The sequence below is a fragment of the Pelophylax lessonae genome (assembly GCF_965119305.1).
Source record: "Pelophylax lessonae genome assembly, chromosome: 7".
NCBI classification, from domain to species: domain Eukaryota; kingdom Metazoa; phylum Chordata; class Amphibia; order Anura; family Ranidae; genus Pelophylax; species Pelophylax lessonae.
In genome coordinates, this window is record NC_138774.1 from 124,667,691 (window position 1) to 124,688,420 (window position 20,730).

The following is a 20,730-nucleotide window of genomic DNA, read 5'->3' on the forward strand; positions in this document are numbered from 1 at the left end:
TAATGCACTGGGTCTCATTTTCCATCTGAAGACATACATACCATACATCACCATTTGTAAAAAGGAGAGACCTGATCTTTTTCCACCTTCCACCTTTGTAAAGCAGAGGAAACAATTAAAAGCACGGGTCAGCCATGTCCAAGTCAAGACAAAATGTATGACCTGAATACACTATAAAGTGAAAATGTGCCTGCCTCCAGGTCCGCAGAGCATGCCAGACAATCTTCACAAAGGGAATGAAAATACCTGCAAGGTACAGTATGCATAATATGCATTTATGATCTATTAAAAGATGTCTTCAACAGCATACTACCCATCCACTGATGTGACGGATCTTCCACCAAAGCAGCCAGGAGGAAACATCAATCTTTCTTGTGTTTTCCTTGTAAAGCGCTTTGAGAAGCTACCTTTAAAGGCACTATATAAAATAAAGTTTATTATTATCTACAGTATATTCATCCATTGTGGAGAAGATCTTGACAGCCTGGCACCAAACTTTCAAAATCTTTTCCTCTTTGCCAACCAGTAAAGAAAATGCTGTCACCAATGTGCAGTCCCTATTTGGCCGCCCGGTATTCTATCTACGCTCAAACTGCTCTTGCTACGAAGATAAGGCAAATCCATTTGCTTCGACTTCTGCATCAACTTTGATTGAGTAAATGAAATGCACACGTTCAATACAACAGCTCAGTATAAAAAATAAATGGATTTGGAATCCCAATTAACCTTTATAACATTTTGCAACTTCCTACCTAAAAAAACCATTATCAGATTTTGACAGAGTAGGGAAGAATTAAAACCCCAGTCAGGTTTTTTTTTTTTTTTTGCCATCTATGTCTCCCCAGAGAGATTCCTCTTCACTCTCTGTAGACACAAGCGGAAAGGAGGGGAAATTTGGCCAAAATTAAGAAAATTGACAAGTCTTCCTATTGAAATATTTTCCTTCTATTCCTGCTTTAGTAAGAAGTCAAAATTTTGGATTTTCCCCCGCTTGAAGTCCGCAACTCCCAGCAGCGTCTCACCAATATGCTGCAAAAAATATCTCTCTGGTCGCTTTTCCTCGATAGTGCTCCCTGTAACCAATCTGTCAAGGGGAGGTTGTCTTGCTTTAATATTTCACTGACATACTTTTACTTGTTATGTTTACTGGGGGTGGTCATATTTAGCATGACCTATAAAAAAAAATGATAGCTTGAGACTTGTCTAGTAATGCTTGCGATTTTGATATGTATTTAAAGTAGTCTTAAACCCTGGGAAATTTTTAGCTTAAAGAGGTTCTTCAGTCCGTAGGGAAAAAAGAAAAGTCAGTAGCTACAAATCCTGTATTTGCTGACTTTTTTTTTCCAAGTAAAGTATAATTTTTACTAGTATTTCTGGGTGAGACAATACATCCAAAATCCAGTAAACGAAACATATCATATTCAAATATAATCCTAAATCAATCTGTTCTGTTTATTTGCTGACTTTTAATATAAAGACACACTTACTTGTCCAGGGATTTAAACGCAGTCCTCACCTGAGTCGGTTCTTTGCCAGTCTTCAGGTCCCTGCCACTGGAATTTCTAGTGTGGGAAGCAAGCTGGCTGTGATTCCTTGTGGCCTCACAGTTGGCTTGCCGCTGCACATGCAAAAAGTCGCGCTGCTCTTTGCGAATTGTCCCGCAGCCTCTTGGAACCTCTGATGTGTCTCAAGAGGTGATGGTCAGGGAGGGGAGGAAGGACAATGTCCAATAGAATCGCATTCGCAATTTCAGAGGAAGTGGGAGTGGGTACCTGTCAAAACAAGGTACCTGCTCCCCCCACCCCCAAAAAAAATGTACCTCCAATATTGTTGGGGGGAGGAGGATTCTTTAAAGCTGAACTTTCCATTTAGGGCAAAGCTCCACTTTAACACACTGAGCACAAAAAAAATAAACATTCCCCAGTAAACTATTAACAATTTTACCCCAGCACTTGCAGCTCACAACTTTCAATGCTGATGATCCCTGCTCTTTCAGTGCTCTTTCCCTGAACTTCCAGTTTTCACTAGAAAGGGTCACTAGTAGGCAGTAAAGCCTTGAGCCGGTCTAAGCTTGGAAGCGGGAGGAGCAGGGGTGCAACATGCCATCCTAGGCTACGGGGCTGTGTAGGGAGACACAATTCTAATCCCTGCATACAAGGGTGGCTCCACAGAATGCTGCAAGAATAAGGAGCCATCCTGAGACAGGAAACCTAGCACAGGGATCATGGCACCCGCCTAAACTGGAACATAAGCAAGAACTAAAAGATAAAGAGCATGCATACTTAGTAAGTGTTAAAATCAGCTGCTGAAAGTGCTTTAAAAAAAAAAAAGAAGGTTTAATACCACTTTAAATACAACAATAGCTCCAACTTTCCATGAGCTCCAACATATAGTAAAATGCTTTACGTTATATTACACAGAAATACAAGTAAAACAGATGATGCTATAAAAAGCTATTGATCAGTGTAAGAAACACAGATAGAATTCATCTGGTTCCCTGTAATAGTTTTTGCCTGAAGCAAAACTGGAAATAGGACATGCTCCGTTTTCACAATTTGCTTTCTATCTGTGATATATTTAGGCAGCTTTCCTCTATTAACCTGCCCAACAAACGGTGACCAATAAAGCCAATAAATTGTGCACCTAAGTAACAACTGAGCTAGGCAATATGCAAGATAATTTAGTAAAAGCAGCAAAAAAAGTGTGTCCTTTGACCATACAGCAACAATCTGAATTCTGATTGGCTGCTACTGGTTACTGCAAATTACACATTGCACAAAAGAGCAAACAATCAGAGGGATGGTAAGAACATACATGTTGATTTGGCTATACACATTTCATATCAGGCATTCAGCATGGTGATATGTTTGCTCTCCTTTCTAGACATGAACTAACTATTGGGTAGACAAATCCTAACACTGGACCTCATATGTGTATGTCCAAATCTCTAAGATCCAAGCATATTGTTGGGAAAAATAGATACAGTCACTTAAGGGCATGTGAAGACAAGTGTGGTCATTATACAACCAGATTCCTTAATATGAGATTTTAATAAAGGACAAAATGTTTTTTTTTTTTTTGTTTATTATACGTGATTTTACAGAATAAGTCTGCAACAGCTTACACTGTCAGATGATCAACCAGCTTTGGGTAGTTTACCGGTACCCATACAACCATACACCATAACACCAAGTGATACTACTGATTTAAGCATAATTGTCTATTGACCAGAAAATAATCCGGCCGGTTCAGCAATATAATACACTGAAGTGCTGTGCTTGTCACTGCATGCTCATCTTCTCCAACATGCTGGAAAATCTTTATTTGACTGGGAGACAATTTTCCCTTTTTTAAAAACAATATATTCTCTAGTGTGGTGCTTCTGTTGATCAGCTGAGCTGGATGGGTTGTGGTGCTCTAGCGATAATAGACAGATATCTTGCTGTATTTTATTCTTCTTGGGACATCGGCTCACTTACAACCACCCTAAGAGCCAAGTCACACTTGTGTATGACTTTTAGATCATTCAGTACTGTTCCTTTAAATGTAAGGTATTAGCAGGCTTACATCAGCAATGTCTGATGTAAATGTAATAGATCTCTAAGTAAATAAGGCAAATACAAGGTATAAATATACATTTATGTCAGAGAATTATGGTTCCAAACAATTCTACACACTACCAAAAGACCCTAACCGCAACAAGGTGTGATACACATTACTGTATATGTAACTATGCCCAATCTAGCGTATACATAAAATAATGTTCTTTATGAGGCCATAAGTACAATAATACTGTACATATGGCATCGTAAAGCTTTATTAATTTATGCAAATGGCAGACTGGGAAAAGTAACATATAAATACATTTGATTTGTTTTATCATTTTTTATACCAATTTTCTATTATGTAAAATCCTAAATAGCGGTCTTACAGGAGCATGCAAATTAAACCTTCAGGGTCTGAAATGTTTGTAAAATTGTTCAATGTTCTCCAGTGTCAGTACAGTGATAATCTTTTATTTTTGGACTTTAAATCAGCTGTAACTATTCCAAGCCTTACACCTAAAAAATGCATCAGGTAAAGCTGGCCATACACAGTTTGTTTTTTTCATTCATTCCTTCATCCACACAAATGAAGGTAAAAATGGTTAACTTCACTTACCTCAATGTGTCTTTCCAGTTCCTGAAGCAGAGTGACATATTTTTCCAGTCTCATGAAGGGTTTGCTGAGGCTTGTGGTCAGCAGCAGAATTCCTGGGCTGGCGGCTCCTTGAGCCTCCATAAACTTCTCCAGTTCATCACTATAAAAAGATAAAAAGTTCTTAGTTGATATGGAATAAAATATTCTGTATATATGCAACAAGTGCAATTTCCTTTTCTAAGAAAGTACAAATTAATTTTCTAATCTGTCCGGAAGAGTCCGATTGTTCCTTCAATTTCTATACTATATATGTTGTGCTAATAAAGTCAGTACTTCCAACAATCAGATTTTTGAAGACAAGAGGTAAACTCACACTATATCAATGATTGCCAAAATTTCTTGGACCACAAAGTCTTTACTCAGAGCAGGTGCAACACAACAAAAACCTTCAAAAATGTATATATACCCAAAACAATTTACTCTAAGCTTGGTGAAGGGTTAGAACTCTTGTCGGGTTTTTATTGCTGTATTTGTCCCCATTGGACAGATTTGCCATTTTTATTTATCCTGGTGATCATCCAAAAATTAAGACACGAACTGATGGAGGGTTAAAATCTTCCAATCTGGAAGAGGGACAATTTGCCTCTTTGGAAAGACTTCCTCTCCCTTCCTGTTGTATCTCTAAGACAGGAAGGAAGGATACATCTCCCCAACAGGACAGAGTTATAAAAAAATAAACTCCCAGGGGTTCTTCCCTACTATGTTTAGAACTAAATAAAAAGGGGCTATACGTTACATGGACTTTAACAAACTATGCAGATTAAAGTTATACTGTATCTACACACATGGGGAACGGATTTGCCAAGCCCTGCCAACTGCTGAATTCCAAAAGGTCTGCTCCAATTTTGTTATTCATTATAGAAATATTGCAGCTCTGAGAATTTCTGCTTGTTATAGGTTGTACATCTTATTTTATGAACATACAACCGTAAGTGTTCAACAACCCTGTGACGAAAATGTTCTCTATTCATTGACTAAAAGTTGTTTTTCGCCTTATCTCTAGATTAATTCCAACTGTTCTTAAACCACTTTAATGGTAAAAGACAAAGGTTTTAATCCCTGCAAGGTCAGACTTAATGCTATTTTATATGTAGTGGGCTGACAGCTTTAGTTCAGTGCAGCATGTATTGTGGACCTTGCTACAATAGTTTTTTAAGTGATAGAATAAAACATATTGAATAAAATATATTTTATATATTTTATATGCATTTTGCTTCAGTCCCAGATCTCATTCTTTTCCAATCACTTTTTTATGAAGGTTATAAACCATACAGATAAAAAAAAACGTACAATACAGTATAGAAAAGTGATCTCATTATTTTAACCCATTACATATTATCTATTAAGTTGTTTTCATAGTTTATTTTAAAGCTATTCAGCGGGCTGTAAGGAGAACAGTTTCCCCCATCCACACAAATGAGGTGGATGGAGAAATCAACTACCCCAACGGTAGCCGCTGATCGAAAATTAGGTTTCCAGCATGTCCCTCCACAGCAGGGACAGCCACACACTTATCCAAATTCAGCCTGTCCTTGCTAAACCAGCCATATTTGGATCAGTGTTCAGCCAGCTTAGGCAGTGGTGGAATTATTTACCTACATTTCATTCAGTTGCTAGGTAGCAGGGACAGATTTGCTTGTCTGGAGCTGTGATAGGACATATCGGAGATCTCTAGTCAATAAGCATCCCAACTAGGCCTTGTATAGTTTTAAAACATCTCAGCTACCAGACACAGATCAGGTCAGTTGCAATGCTGACAAGAACCAATAATAAATGGGCCCTGGTTATGTAAATCATCTTATACAGTACCCCCTTTAAGCTTAATTACGTGTTGTGAGAATTATATTGATTTTTCAATTCATTACATAAAGAGTTAAATGAAGTTAGATAAAAGTTTCAGTATACCCAAATGTAATAATTCGCTTTTGGAAGAAGTATAGAGAGTTCAGTCATCTAAAGAGTTCTCTTCAGGACTCCCATGGTAAGATTTCTAGGTTTGTGCTCCCAGCTCTGCATGTATGTATAAGTAATACTCTCTCTACTGGATTTAAAATTTTATATATTACAGAATGTATCAAGAGCCGAGACATCCATTTACAGCAAGAATGAAACTCCAAGTTGGATGAGGACAAGTGTCAATATCCACGTTCCACAAGCTATAAGAAGCCAATAGATGATGAAGCTGTAACTGAAATATCTCAGTTACACTGAACACATTGAGAAAATTGATGGGACTTTTTTTATTTCGGAGTCAAGATTTTTTTTTCCTGGATAATTTCAGCATTTCCTTGTTAAATATTTTTATTGAAGCTTCTCGATCAAAGAATACTGCCATTGGACAGTGTCCGAAGCTGAAAAACGACAGATACGACAAATCTGAAATTTACAGATTGATGTATTGCAAAAGCAGAACTATAACACTCACAAAAGATAAAAGAAAGAGAAAAGAAGGAGGGGGTAGGAAAAGAGGAGGTTTTCCCGAAGTCTGCCATATGATCCTCAGTAGGGTGGTTAAAGTGGAACCTTATCCACATTAACCCTTACTAGGCAGGGTCCCTGAAACGGAGTCACTGAAACTAATTTGTTTTAACTTTTGAGTGCACTGGCAGCTGGCAGGGCTGTCCTGGGAGAGGCGGGGGTGAGCCCGGATGACGTCATCCATGCATCGATGCGGCCGTTCCTCGGCATCGTATTCAAATCGTTTAAGGCCGCATTGCATGCATCAATTATTTTCAACACCCCTAGCATGTTCCCTGCTAAAGAACATTATTTTTATATCATATTGCTATGGATAAGGTTCCACTTTAACCACCCTACTGAGGATCGTATGGCAGACTTCCTGTGAAGTTCAGGGGTGGGGGGGCTGCTATATAATGTAAATTGGCTGTGTTATGTCAATGGGGGGGCTGTGTTATGACAATGGGGGGCTGTTATGTAAATAAGGGGTGTGGGCAGTAATCGTGATGCATCGATAATTGTTCACATGATATCCATCCCAGGAGGGGGGGAGGAAGGAGGGAGGGGGTGGTAGAGCAGATTGCAGGCCTTCTGGACTAAAATAGTGGACACGCAACTAAACTCTTCAGCCACCCCAATTATACTGATCTCGCCTTTGCACTCCTAAACAAACGCTTCAAAGATATTTCCAACACACGATATAAACTTTGACTGCACCGGCCGGGGGTTGTTGGTTTTGCCGCCGTCCGCCCCCCCCCCCCCCCCAAGTTTTTACTCACCAGCCGCCACTGGCTATACCTGCAAAAGGGGCCAGCATGAAGTGATCTAGCAGGACTTCATTTTCTGATTAAAATTCCACTTGAACTGAATATTCAAGATTCATGTCAACAGGTCAAGGCTCCAACACAGACTCATCAAAACATGGCGGGAAGAAATGTACAATCCACGGCTCCCACATCTTGGAGCAAACATAGATCCTATCTTACAAATTAGTTTCTATTCTTCCATGGATCATGGCCTGCGTGACCCTATTTCTAGTCTCAGTAAGGTACAAATTTTTGCCAATGTCTGTTCAGCAGCAGTAGTGACCAGCAGAAGAAGCCTAAACTGCCTTTCAGGGAGCTTGAAGGTGTTCCTCTATGATGAATCCTCAGAGTAAGGTTTAAGTATCATAGTTGTAGAAGCAGATAGTGCATCCCTTCCTAATTTCAGTATTTCACTGCCTGAATTTACCTCTTGTCTGGAGTGGCCCCACACACACACACACACACACACACACACACACACACACACACACACACACACACACACACACACACACAGGCTAATGAAATCTAATCTGGGTATTTGTTCTAGGTCACCTAGCTGGGTATTTGTTCTAGGTCACCTAGCTGGTAATTGAAGGATTAGGTTGGCAGCCCCAATTCTGAGAACCCCTTTTTTCAGTCCTCCCACTTTAAGTCACTTGCCTGTGCTGAGTGAGGACATTCACAGCTAAGGGGTGATTCGCACAGTACGTCAAGTATAAACTCTTAAACTGATTGAAAAGAGACAGAAAGCAACCTCCAACTTTCTGGTGATTTTCTGGCAACCTGTAACAATAAAAAAATATATATTAACACAAAATAAAAAAATGGCAGTAACATAACAGACATTATGCACAAATACTTTTCCCTTTTGAACACCTAGGCTTTTATTAAAGTAAAACTAAAATTAAATTTTTTACTTTAGATAGAGCAAGGGAGGGTTATAACCCCTGTCATTTTTCTCCCATCCAGAAGTATTTCCCTTCACTTCCTGTCCCATAGCCAAAACAGGAAGTGATAAAAATCCCTCCAAAGTGAAGGAATCCCTGGTTGTCACCAGATGTTCTTAATGAAGGATTGCCCCTCTATTCTTTCACTTTTACGCTAAGTGATAACAGTAAACAGAACATATAGATGGGGTGAATCTCTGCAGTAAAGGCACTGATAGCAATAAAAACCTGAAGGGTTTTCATATTCTCCCCACTCTATCCAAAGCTAAAAAAAAGAAGATTTGCCTTTAGTTATCTTTTAAATAGCAAAAGACAAAAATAGATGTGCAAGTAGCGCAGATCATCCAATACGAAATCTGATATAATCAACTAAAAGCTGATTGTTAATCAACAGGACAAGTGTTATTTGGATTGATAGCTTTTGATTTTTTTTTGCATATTTATATTTGAAAAAAACCCTTAAAAAACTACCCAATCATGTCAACTATATGCACTGCAAGCATTGAAGCCAATTTTATAACAGTGCTTTCCTGCTTCTGTTACGTAGATATAATACAGGCTATTCTAGCACCTCCACTAAAAACTGCCCACATAAGCCTAAGAAAAAAGAACTCCAAGCATAGCTGCAGGTTTCCTACTAAGTATGAAACGTCCTCTGTAGTAAGCCTAAGGCTAGATTCACGTGTGCAGATCAGGAACACATGCAAAATTTCACGCATTCTAGACCTGCAGGTTCTTTTACACCCTAAGAAATGGAAAATGAGGCACATGTTTGACCATGCAAAATCACATGATGCCGCAGCACCATGCAGTTCCATGCAGCTGTGTTGAGGATTATTTTCCTTGCCTTTTTTACAGGAACAGCAGCCCAGAAACGCAAGGATGTGAACCTAGACTACAGACATTACATAGCTTCTGTATGTTATGCAACAACCACTACATTTTGCGCAGACTTCTTGCAGTGAACCAATTATAAGACATGGGGGGGTGATTATTCTGAGAAATTCTGTCTGCAAACTGAATACTGCTGCTATGTGAAGCTGGCTGCAGGTTGAAAAGGAAAGGTATTTAATAACCTTAAAGCAGAACTTCAACCAAAAATGGAAGCTCCACTTTTCCTGCTCCTCAAACCATAACATGCCCCCTCCCCACCCTACTATATTTGTATATATTTTTTTTTTGGGGGGGGCAGGTACCAAGTTTGGATAGGTACCCGTTCTCGCCTAGACAATCAGAACGGACGTTCAGCCCCACCCCTCTCTTGCCCACAGCCTCCTGGGAAACGTCACGGGTCACAGGAGCATGCGGGATAATTCAGATAGAGCAGCGCGGCTCATGCATATGCAGTGGGGAGCTGACTGTGAGGACACAAGGAGTCACAGCTGGCTTCCCACAGTTAACATGGAGACACTGGGGACCTGAAGATTGGTATAGAACCGACCCAGGTAAGGATAGTGCTGGATGACTGGACAGGTGTCTGTTTATTAGGCCTCAGTAGGGCTTTTTTCCAGCAGGAATGCAGGGGAATGCAGTTCCGGCACCTCCAGTACTAAATGTATGTAATGGCAAGGGGTGCTGCAGTATGCTGGAGGATCCACTGATACTGGCTGTTGGGGAGTCTATTGTTGCTAGGGTTGTCTTATGTTGCTGGGGGGTCAATTGTTGCTGGGGGATCTACTTTTGAGGGAGGGGGTCTATTGTTGCTGGCTGCTGGAGTGTCTATTAATGCTGGCTGCTGGGAGATCCACAGTAAGTGGTCTGGCAGGGGTTGGTCAACAATAGGTCTCCCAGCAGCCAATGCTGGCTGGTAGGGGTCTATTGTTCCTAGGGTGGATCTGTTGTTGCTAGAGGATATTTTGTTCTAGGGGAAAATTGTTGCTCAGGGGGATCTATTATTGCTGGTTGTAGGGGATCTATTTTACTGCATTTCTTATTATCATTAACAAATTCCATCCAAATTACTTAACACCACAAAATGATACTTTATACTTGTGTTTTCTCTAAAAGGGGCAGTACTGGGGGGTGGGTAGGGGTGGGACCAAAGGACAGAACTTGGAGATGGGTAGAGGGCAGAGAGAAGGGGTAACTTGAAAGAGAGGAGTACCTGTACCTATTTTCTGAGAAAAAAAAGCCCTGGGCCTCAGGCACACTGGGCCGATCCCCTGAACTCCTTTCTCTTGGCTTCACCATCAATAACGTACCTAAAGCTGCATCTTGTAAATGTATTTTGGTGCGTGTTACTTCGCCAAGAGGCTGCTGGTCCTAAATTTGCTGGCAGTGGGGGGTTTTTTCTGCCACTAAACGCCTGTTCATGACTATGTGTGCATGGAAACATAGGCTAACAATGGGGGCATTAACAGGCAGAAACAAACTGTCAAACACTGCTAACCATTTCCGGACCGCCCACTGTGAATTTACGTTGGTAATTTGACGTTAAATACCGGAATTATGGCAGCAGATAGCTGCCATAACCCAGGTATATTTTTAAACAGCGGCCAATCCACTTTAGCATTAAAGTGGTCCCACTGGGAGATTCACCATGGGATCACTTTTATGGGTGGCAGGAGAGGTGCCCTCTACCTCCTGTCGCTTCCTGGTCGTTTCCCCCGCTTAGTAGAGAGATCGGCTGCGGCAGAAACAATCCGATCCCTTCCACAGATGGCCCCCCACTCGACCCTTTGCTTTTGGAGGATGTCAAAACCTCACTTACGCCCTCCTGCCTTTAAAGGGCCCATTTTTTTCACATTTTAAGTGTAAATGTGAAATTTGAGGTATTTTTGACCCCAGATCTCACATTAAAGAGGCCCTGTCCTGCTTATTTCTATTACAAGGGATGTTTGCATTCCTTGTAATAGGGATAAAAGTGATTAAAAAACAATTTTTTTAAAGGGATAGTGTAAAAAAAAAAAAGTAAAATAAATAGGAAAAAAAAAAAAAAAAAAAAATTTAAGTGCAGAAGCATACACAAGTCGCACCCACTTATGTAAACGGTGTTCACCACGATCGTTGGAACGAGAGCAATAATTCTAGCACTAGATCTCCTCTGCAACTCTAAACTAGTAACCTGCAGACAGTGTCACCTATGGAGATTTTTAAGTACGAAAGTTTGTCACTATTCCATGAGCGTGCGCAATTTTAAAGCATGACATATTAGGTATCAATTTACTCGGCGCAACATTAGCTTTCACATTATAGAAAAAAAATGGGCTACAGTTACTGATTCCTTATTTTTTTATTTAAGAAAGTATATTTTTTCCCAAAAAATTGCGTTTGGGAGACAGCTGGTCAAATACGGTGAGACAAAGTACAGAAAAACCTTGGATTGCGAGCATAATTCTTTCCGGAAACATGCTTGTAATCCAAAGCACTCTTAGGTCAAAGCAAACTTCCCCATATGAAATAATGGAAACTTAGGATCCGCTCCACAACCATTTATTCATAAATACTTCAGTTTATAGTCCATATAAAAAGATTATAGCAATGTGAAAGGTTGTGTAACCATAAAATGTCCATTCACAAATGGCAGCCTCCACAAGGGGATTAGAACTAATATTCAACAGGAGCTACAGAGTATAAGAGAGAAGAGAGGCGCCTCTAAGTGTAGCAATATGGTTACATTTATTGAAGGTTCAACATTTAGCAACTCAAATGGTTGATTAAAAGAGGCACATCTAAGAATGCGGGCATCCGGGGTAAAGCTGTCCACATTGACCATCCTCCCCACCGCCTGCTCTCACCGCCGTCAGTCTGCAGTCATGACCGGGAAGACTACCCTGCAGTAGAGCGATCTGAAAGCGAGGCTTGAAGCTCTCGTGGAGCAGAGCATGGAAAGGGATGACATGGATGGAGGTGCAGAGGATGGTCTATGTGAATGAACAGCTTTACCCCGAATGCCTGCATGCATAGATGTGCCTGTTTTAATTATCAACCATGTAAGTTGCTTAAGGTTGAAGCTTCATCAAATGTAACCATATTGCTACACTTAGAGGCGCCTTTCTTCTCTTTTATACTCAGTTGTGATGTGACGTTCATTGTATATCAAGACATCGCTTGTTCATCAAGTCAAAATTTATAGAAAAAAAAATTTGCTTGCTCTCGAACCAAGTTACTCTCAAAGGTTTTACTGTATTGCATATCTCCATTTTATTCTCTAGGGTCCCTGCTAAAAATATATATATAATGTTTGGGGGTTCTAAGTAATTTTCTAGCAAAAAATATCAATTTTAACAACAAGTGTCAGAAATAGGCTTGGTCCTTAAGTGGTTAAGTGCCGGTTCACATTTGTGCGATGCAGGAACGCTGCGAATATACAGCGTGTTCCCGCATCGCATCCGCACCCCTGGCAGTTCACATTGCCATATGCGATACGCTGAGGGTGTCAATTAAATTTAAAACGATGCCCCCAGATCAGATTGCATATCGCAGTGCGATCTGAAAGTTCGCACAGAATCGGATCGCACTAGTGTGAACCACCATGCGATCTGATTCTGCTGCGGACCAAAAAAGGGTCCTGTGCGTCTTTTAGTGCGATTGCGGTGCAAATTCAGCCATACAAACTGTATGGCTGAATTTGCACCGCACAGAGATTGCATGTAATTTTAGGAGCAGTGCGCTCCAAATTACATGCGATCTCTGTGATCGCACAAATGTGAACCGGCACTTAAAGATGCATTTTTAATGCATGAGGCCTTACAAGTCAGCAACTACAGTTTTTGTAGCCGCTAGTTTATAGATCCTCTCTAAAGTGTATGTAAAGGTTTTTTTTTTTTTTTTTTTACTTCTGTATAGAAAAGGAAGGGTTAGAACCTGTGTCAGATTTTTACTGTTGTCTGTGTCCCGAGCCTCAATATTGTCCTGGTGACCATTGTCACGGAGACAGATAGTGATAGGAAATTCAAAATTTCAGTTGGTCATCAGAGCAATAAGCGAGGGCAAATCCATCAACTGGGACAACCAAGGTTTTGTTGTGTACATGCACTTTAAATCATAATGTAGCTTTTTGTAGCAATAATACATTCCATCGAAGACATTTTAGTTTTATTCTACAAAAATAAAACTAGGAAAGTATTAAATAGACATATAGTTTCAAATTGGGAAACTGCTAAAGTGTTTACTACTAATGGAGACTTCTAATTATTTTTCTTCCAGTGGAAGAGCAACTTCTAAATAAATAAATCAACAGCTTTCATTACCTGATGTCCTTACAAGGGACACACCAGTGTCTATCCCATCTATTACTTTCCTGGCTAAGAGCATAGGGTGTATAGGAACGATCCTTACCTAGCTGAACTTGCTGGGAGCCGGGTGTCATTTTTGTATTAATTTATGCTATATTTATGGTATGTATTTATTTCCAACCGTAATTAGACCTTTTTTGATGCAAGATCTAAATGACACAGGCTATGGGTCAAACGTTCATGCCTTGCACCCTTCTAAGAGGAGAAAAATAGTGACATCTAGTGGATAAAGAGATAAACTGCATCTATGCATTATTGAAGGCTAAAGTTGGCAATATACTTCTAGATTTTTTGAATATACAAATATATACAAATATTTGTATGAAAATACTTCAGGAAATTACACCCATTCAAAATTAAAGCAAATGAAGATCAACAAAAAACACATATGCTGTTAGAAATTCATTTGAGAAAAACTTTCTATGCTGCTACTTCAAATTTTCTTATCACTGTGGTCAAAGATGAATGCCACTTTGACCCCACTAATGATTAGAAAATCAAACATACATTCCGTCAAATTAAAACATTGCAGCAAAACTTCTACTAGTGTATGGTCAGCTTACAGTGAATTGTGAAACATTACATACAGTGTGTATAGAAAAGAATCACCCCTTTAAAATAATCACATTTTGTTGCTTCGCAGCTTGAAATGAACACAGGCACCGTTTTTGTTTTATCCAGCTGTATTTACCTGGTGCAACTTACAACAAGTGTAAGATATAACACCAACATGTCAGAAAAAAAATTAAAAAATCAAAAACAGAACCACTGAGTCTGGAAAAGGATCACCCCCCCCCCCCCCCCCATGGCAATATTTTGTTGAACCACCTTTTGCTTAATTTGCTTTTGCCTTTAGTCTGTTGGGATAAGTCTCTACTAACTTTGCCCATCTAGACTTTGCAATATTTGCCTACTCCTCTTTGCAGAACTGCTCAAGTTCAGTTAAATTTAAGGCCCCTTTCACACTTATGCGACGCAATTTTACAGCGATTTTTTCGGCGCGAGTTTGACGCGACCTTGCCGCGATTTTGACGAGATTTTTAAAGCAATGGCTATGGCTCGAAACGCAATCAAATCGTGACAAAGTAGTGCAGGAACTACTTTGAAGTCAGTGCGACTTCAAAACGCACTGATATGAATGGGGCTCATTGAAAATAATGGAAAACTACTTGTCATGCGATTTTGCGGTCCAAAATCGTGGGACAAGTCACACTAGTGTGAAAGGGGCTTTATGGTGACCGCTTGTGGACTATGATCTTAAGGTCATTCCACAGATTTTCAATGGGGTTAAAGTCTGAGCTCTGACTAAGCCATGCAATGACATTCACCTTTTTCCCTTATAACCACTGTTTGGTCATTTTTGAATTGTGCTTTGTGTCATTGTCATGTTGGAAGCTAAACCTTCTTCCCATTGACAACTTTCTGGCAGAAGACAGCAGATTTTCCTCCAGAATTTGATGCTACTTTGTCCCATCCATTTCTCTTCTATCCTGACAAGTGCTCCAGTCCCTGCTGAGGAAGAGAAACACCCCCATAATAGGATATTACCACATCCATGCTTTACTGTAGGAATGGTGTTATTTGGATAGTGAGCTGTGTTGGATTTCCGCCAGACATATCGTTTGGTGTTGAGGCCAAATAATTAAATTTTAGTCTCATCTGACCGCCTGAAATGCACATTGTGTGCATGCGACAACTATTTCACAAATTCTCCACAAATGTTGCTTGTATGGGAGGGTTGCCACATGCAGTCATGCTTGAGCTTTGCCAAAACGCACCTTAAAGATTGTGAGGCCACATGGAAAAAGGGGTTCTAGTCTGATGAGACTAAAATTTGATTATTTGGCCCCAACACCAAATGATATGTCTGGCGGAAATCCATTCAAATAACACCATTCCTACAGTAAAGCATGGAATTGGTAATATCCTGTTATGGGAGTGTTTCTCTGCAGCAGGGACTGGAGCACTTGTCCGGATAGAAGGAATAATCAATGGGGCAAAATATCATCAAATTCTTGAGGAAAATCTGCTGCCCTCTACCAGAAAGTTGTCAAAGGGAAGAAGTTTTACCTTCCAACATGACAATGACCTTTCAAAGCACACAGCAAAAAAGACCACACCGTGGTTGAAGGAGAAAAAGGATGTCCTTGCATAGTCTAGTCAGAGCCCAGACTTGAACCCCATTGAAAATCTGTGGAATGATTTGAAGACTGCAGTCCACAAACGGTCACCATCAAATTTAACTGCACTTGAGCAGTTCTTCAAAGAAAAGTGGGCAAATATTGCAAAGTCTAGATGTGCAAAGTTGATAGAGACTTATCCACACAGACTAAATGCTGTAATTAAAGCAAAAGGTGGTTCAACAAAATACTGACACAGGGGGGGAGGGGGGTGGGGTTATGATCCCTTTTCAAACTCCGTGATTCTGTTTTTAAATGTCGTCATCTTTTTCTGACATGTTGGTGTTATATACAGCTGGATAAAGCAACAACTGTGACTTTCTTCATTTAGGGCAGCAAAGCAACAACATTTTAATATTTTAAGGGGGGGTTAAATATTTTATATACCCGCTGTATACCCAGTGAAGTGACTGGCCTCAGGTGATACACTCCTCCTACATAAGTTGTACCTGTCTATCTGCAGTTCTCTCTTCTCTACATCTGTTTAAAGTGCTGAATTTATAACCTTGTCTGAGAGTTCAGAAGAAGGGGGATGGAGAGCTGAAGTTACACACTGCAGAGCTCAGTGAGGAGAGCTGATTGGAGGGAATTGACCCCCCCCCCCACCCTTTACACAGCACACTATAACAGAGCTGAGGCTTTCAATCAGCTGGAGGTCCTTCCCTTGTCACCTTTTTTTTCTTGGTGTCAGGAAAACTGATCAGACGTGATTCATGCAGATAGAGGAACAAAGCAGCAGCCAGAAATGACACTTAATTGAGACACACTTGGAAACCATTCTAAGTTCACCTCTTACATAAAATGGCCCATAAAAACAAGGGACCCCAGTAGTTTGAAAGGACTGGGCTATTTGTAAAAAAATAAAGAAGAATTCCAGACATGGTGTATTGTTACATACTTACATTGGTCCAGCTTGGACCAATGTAACTTTGTATACACCATACCTGACCAATGCCCAATGGAAGCTGTAAAGCACTAAAAGTAGACAACCCCCACTCCAGTGATTTCCACTAGCTTCCGTGTACTGTGCTGAACGCGGTCCACGCTGGACTAATGTAACTATGTATAAAATATCCTTACCTGGCATTTCTCTTCCCGACCACCCGCTGCAGATTTACGGCGGCAGGGTGGCTCTCCTGCGCGAACCGATGTAGGTCTAGAGGGAGAGCTCACGCCGCCGCCTCGCTCCCGCCCCCACTCGGCAGCGGGGAAGCCGATGCGGGTGTCAGGCAGCTCCGATTGCTGCCTGACACCCGTGATCGCTCCCCCGCTGAGAGAGAAGGACGGTTGGCTGTTGAAAACTTTTAGTTTTGCTTTTAGTTTTGCAGTCTTTACTAGCTCCAGGGCAGTTTTCTATACAATAATGCTTAATAAATAGCAGTACTGAGGATTGCGACAGGAGTAGGAGTCATTTTGTGCGTATATATTGATGATATCAGTCAGAATAATGAAAGCCATACATGGCCCAAATGTTGTCTGATTCCTGTGAATCGGACAAAATCTGAGCCAGGGGTGGCCCGGCTGTTAGTGCCACTCAGCTTGACAAAAGTCGAATGTAAAACTGAGTCAGAGAGAAAGTTCTCATCTGAACAATGACTGCATCCAATCAGATGCAGTCGCTGTTTAGGTACTCAGGCAGCCGTGGGTGCCAGCTGTCTGAATACAATGGGTACAGATTCCTCCATCCACACTGGCATGGATGGGGGAATTGGGGGGAACTGAGCGATTTTCTCCTATTCTGAGTGACGCATATCTGCAAACGCATGGCTATCCTAAGTGTAATTTCAGTCTGCATTATTGTTTTGCCTTAAGACAATCAATACTGATAAAACAGACAACATTTACACAAAGAGAATGTTTTGGAAGTGATCATAGCTTATAAAAAAGGTACGCCATTAAAATGTCAGAAAACAAAGCTCTTACTTTGCACATTCTTCGAGTGCCTGGCAGAGGGTCTGCTGAAAGGTGTATATCTCCTCAAAATTTCCCAGCAATAATGTGATATCTGCAGCACTTAACCTGAAAAAAAAAAAAACACAACAAAATGAATTTTGGGATGAAGTATCACTGGTCCCTGCTTGGCGGTCAATATCAATGGTATATGAATAGATGACTTCAAGTGGAGCTCAGGTCATTTTTGTGTTTATTAAAAGTCAGCAGCTACAAAAAGTGTAAGGCTGCATTCACACTTGAGCGTAGCGTTTTCGCGCGTTTTTACTGCAATTTTCAGGCGTTTTTTTCAGGCGTTTTTTGGAGGCAGGCATTGACCTCTATCAAAAACGCTGGTAATCAGCCCAAAAAGAAGCTCATGTACTTTTTTCAGCTACAGGCATTTTGCAAAACGCTCAGATGTGAACAGGGGCCATTTAAATGAATGGGGTTTTACTTGTTGGGCGTTTTGGAATGGTTTTTTTTAGCGTTTTTGGAGCTGAAAAACACTCAAATACACCCAGGTGTGAATGGAGCCTAATAAACACACACTCACCTGTCCCAGGATCCAGCTATGTGGCCGCCCAAACCTGTGATTCTCCCCCTCTCCTCTTCCCGGCATTACAACTATGGGCACCCAGCTGTGACAGCTTGGAGCCTCACAGCCAGGTGTGCACTGCGCATACGCGAGTCATGCTGCACCTCCTGATTGGTCAGGCAATCTTCGGGGACCTGTGACGTGTCCCAGAAGATTGCAGGGAGGGAGGGGGAGAGGAGAAAACTAGCTCCCCCCCCCCCCCAAAAAAAACTAAATTACATGGCAAACGTGGCATAGGAGGGAGGGAAGAGTGTTTAGAGCGTTACTTCCTCTTTTTGGTGAAGCTCCCCTTTAAGAAATTCCCCTGTCTGTTAGCAATCTTCTTTGGAATATAACTGAACTGTGCATGTGCTCAAATTCTTGGCTGGGGAATGAATGAACTCCTATGCACAAGCTTGAAAGTTGCATCAATCCCGCGGCTAACCAATCAAGGCAGCCAAAAACCCAGCACCGGGAAGAAGGCAGGGAAAAGATTTTGGCAGTGGTGAAGGACCGGTGGAGTGGAGGTATTTGCAGAGTTTAGTTTTGCTTTAAAAGACACAGACAAATAACTAAGCTCACCTTAATCACAATTACATTAATCATTTTTATTCTGTTTTGGAGGAGGGTTTGGAGCCTCTGTCAGGTTTTTACCGCCATCTGTTTCCTTGTTAGGGAAATTTTACCTCATTTAGGCCTCATGCACACTGGTTTATTGTAAAACTCGGTTCCTCAGCATTAAAAACTCATCTAAGCTGAGTATTTTTCAAACCAGTTTAGCAGTGTTTGGGTGTTTATTTAACAAGCCAGAATTATTTTAATTTATTCTGGCTACTGAAATGAATAAATGCTAATGTGCTAAATGGGCTTAGAATTTAGGCCCATTTAGACGCGTTTAGCAGCGTCACATGTTTTTTTTCCTGCCTCTAAACTCTCCTGCCTCTAAACACTGCTAAACGTCTGTGTGCATTAACATGCAGGGGAGTTTAGAGGCAGGCAATAAAGCACCAGGCGCCCCTAGGAGCAGCTGCAAAAACGTCCTGTCTGCATGAGGCCTTACTGCCAGGACAGAAGAGGTGGAAAATCTCTCCAATGGGGACACAGACAAAACAAACACATTTTTACTAAAGAGAAAGTTAGAAATGTTGACATTATTTTTTCATGGTTTGTGCCTTCTGACACGGTGACAACCCCCATTTTTTGTATGGATATCACAGGGATAGGAAGCAAGAGAACATCTCCTATATGGCCACAGACAGAAGTTTAAAAAAAAAAAAAAAATTTTAATTGGAGTTCGGTTTTAAAAAAATCATACACTGAACAAAATTATAAACGCAATACTTATGTTTTTGCCCCCATTTTTAATGAGCTGAACTCAAAGATCTAAGACCTTTTCTATGTACATAAAAGGCCTATTTCTCTCAAATATTGTTCACAAATCTGTGTTAGTAAGCACTTCTCCTTTGCCGAGATAATCCATTCGCCTTACAGGTGTGGCATTATCAGGATGCTGATTAGACAGCATGATTATTGCACAGGTGTGCCTTAGGCTGGCCACAATAAAAGGCCACTCTAAAATGTGCAGTTTTACTGTATTCGGAAGGGGAGTCAGAAAACCAGTCAGTATCTGGTGTGACCACCATTTGCCTCACGCAGTGCAGCACATCTCCTTCACATTGAGTTGATCAAGTTAATGATTGTGGCCTGTGGAATGTTGGTCCACTCCTCTTCAATGGCTGTGTGAAGTTGCTGGATATTGGCAGGACCTGGAACACGCTGTCATATATGCCGAACCAGAGCATCCCAAACATGCTCAATGGGTGACATGTCCGATGAGTATGGTGGCCATGCAAGAACTGGGACGTTTTCAGCCTTCAGGAATTGTGTACAGATCATTGCATGGGGCCGTGCATTATCATTCTGCAACATGAGGTGATGGTCGTGGATGAAAAGCACAACAATGGGCCTCAGGATCTTGTCACGGTATCTCTGTGCATTCAAAATGGCATCAATAAAATGCACCTGTGTTCATTGTCCATAACATACGCCTGCCCATACCATAACCCCACCGCCACCATGATCACCGATCCACAACCTTGACATCAGCAACCCGCTCACCCACATGACGCCATACACTCTGTCTGCCACCTGCCCTGTACAGTGAAAACTGGGATTCACTCTCCAAAGTGCCAGACACCATTGAATGTGAGCATTTGCCCACTCAATTCAGTTATGAGGACGAGGTGGGGTAGAGACCCTGATGAGGATGATGAGCATGCAGATGAGCTTCCCTGAGACGGTTTCTGACAGTTTGTGCAGAAATTCTTTGGTTATACAAACAGATTGTTGCAGCAGCAGTCTGGGTGGCTGGTCTCAGACAATTTTGGAGGTGAA

At 41.0% G+C, this 20,730-nt stretch overlaps 1 protein-coding gene across 1 annotated transcript in view; it reads right to left on the reverse strand.

Moving 5' to 3' along the window:
- Nucleotides 1-20,730, reverse strand: part of ARHGEF6 (Rac/Cdc42 guanine nucleotide exchange factor 6) — a 177,326-nt gene that overhangs the window by 85,146 nt on the left and 71,450 nt on the right. The window contains exons 8-10 of the mRNA XM_082263559.1: nucleotides 17,754-17,849; nucleotides 8,127-8,249; nucleotides 4,162-4,300 (exon numbers count right to left, since the gene is read on the reverse strand). Coding sequence (XP_082119685.1) covers nucleotides 4,162-4,300; nucleotides 8,127-8,249; nucleotides 17,754-17,849 — 358 coding nt within the window. The remainder of the gene's footprint in view (nucleotides 1-4,161; nucleotides 4,301-8,126; nucleotides 8,250-17,753; nucleotides 17,850-20,730) is intronic.